General features: G+C 43.1%; 1 protein-coding gene across 1 annotated transcript in view; it reads left to right on the forward strand.

Annotated features, from left to right (window-relative positions):
- Positions 1–1,542, forward strand: part of LOC311046926 (ovochymase-2) — a gene marked incomplete at its 5' end in the record, with an annotated part of 15,992 nt that continues 14,450 nt past the window's right edge. The window contains 3 exons of the mRNA XM_084059505.1: positions 1–70; positions 551–648; positions 1,108–1,205. Of these exons, the coding sequence (XP_083915631.1) occupies positions 1–70; positions 551–648; positions 1,108–1,205 (266 nt within the window). The remainder of the gene's footprint in view (positions 71–550; positions 649–1,107; positions 1,206–1,542) is intronic.

Genomic DNA, 1,542 nt, shown 5'->3' on the forward strand with positions numbered 1-1,542 from the left:
ATGAAGACACCTGCAGCTGTGATCTGTGTCAGCCTCTGGGTGTACACTGCTCTCCATGCTTCTCATACTGGTGAGTGATGACATACCTGACGTTTTGAAAGGTGCTTTATAATTAAAATGTACTTTACACTTCTTCTTTTTTTAATATTTATTTATAGTTTATAGTAGAAATGGACAGGAAACAGGGAGAGAGAGATGGGGAGAGACATGCAGCAAAGACCTTCGGGAACGGGACTCGAACCCGCCATGCGCTGTCAGGCTACATTAGAGCCTAGGTCAGCGGTTCGGGCCTTTTCACTTCTATTGTAATGAAATACTGTAAACTGAATAGATTAAATGAGCTAATTAGAATATAAATGTAATTAGTATGAAATCAGTGTCTGTCTGCCGTGGAGCTTGGGGGCATGCAGGCTGTGTTAAGCTTAATTGGGTTTATCGGACATACTGTATGTTTATTGTCTTTATGTGGTTGTCATATTCTACCCTTTCTGGCTCAATTTATGGAAGTTATATATTCAAACATAAGAACCACAGTTATCCTCCCAACCAGGGCCAAAGTGCGGCATCCCTCAGGTGAGGAGCCCTATGGACCATACTCTCAGGATTGTAGGAGGTGCTGAGGCCAGACACGGGTCACACCCATGGCTGGTCAGTTATCTGTTTCTTTTACTCACATTAACCCTGTTTTTTTGGGCAGATTTTCAAACTTTTCAAGCTTTCTTCAAAGTTTTTGTGAGACAAAGTATAGGGCTGTAGTGATTTACTACTGTATACTGTAGGTCTGGAATGAAATGATCTTGTGTCTGATGGGTACACACAGAAATAGCATTAGGTTTAAATCCTTATGATAACCTTGATACTATGTCAAAAGGCTACATTTCTTAATTACGCGCTGGATGGAAAAGGTGTGTAATGTATCACACAATTATATCCACATGCTCTCCTTGTGCAACTATTGTTTGGTGTTTCAGTTCAGCCTAATTCTAATTCACTTGGATTGTATCTGCTCCTTTCAGCCAGTGGCTTCATGCTTGACTGTATCGATGTTCAGGTGTTTGTGATGAATTTGTCTCGAGGCACTGTCGATGTTCTGTGTCGTCTGTGCAGGTTTCTCTGAGGAACAAAGGCTCTCATTTCTGTGGAGGGGCCATCGTGTCTGACCGCTGGATCATGACTGCTGCCCACTGCTTTACATCCGTCTCAAAGTATGTTTAATACCTCAGTGGTTCTCAAAGTGAGGTCAGACGACGACCCCCAGGGGTCCTTAAAGGGGTTCCAGGGGATTCCAGGGGGTTCCCAGATAAATGTGTTCATTGGGGTATTTCACTTTAAACCCCTTCTGGGTCATTTTAATGTCTACTTGGGCTTTTGTGTGCACCCCAGGTTGGCACAAAATATTTTCAGATGGGGGTCCACAGCCTGATGCGTATCAGTTTGGGGGTCCTTGACATGAGAAAATGTTTGAGAACCACTGTCCTGAGAAGCCATTGCAGTGGAATGGCCCCACAGGAAATTGATGACTTCTAAAATGTACTATTTTCT

The sequence above is a fragment of the Gymnoscopelus microlampas genome, assembly GCF_963454915.1.
Source record: "Gymnoscopelus microlampas genome assembly, chromosome: 6".
Taxonomy (NCBI): domain Eukaryota; kingdom Metazoa; phylum Chordata; class Actinopteri; order Myctophiformes; family Myctophidae; genus Gymnoscopelus; species Gymnoscopelus microlampas.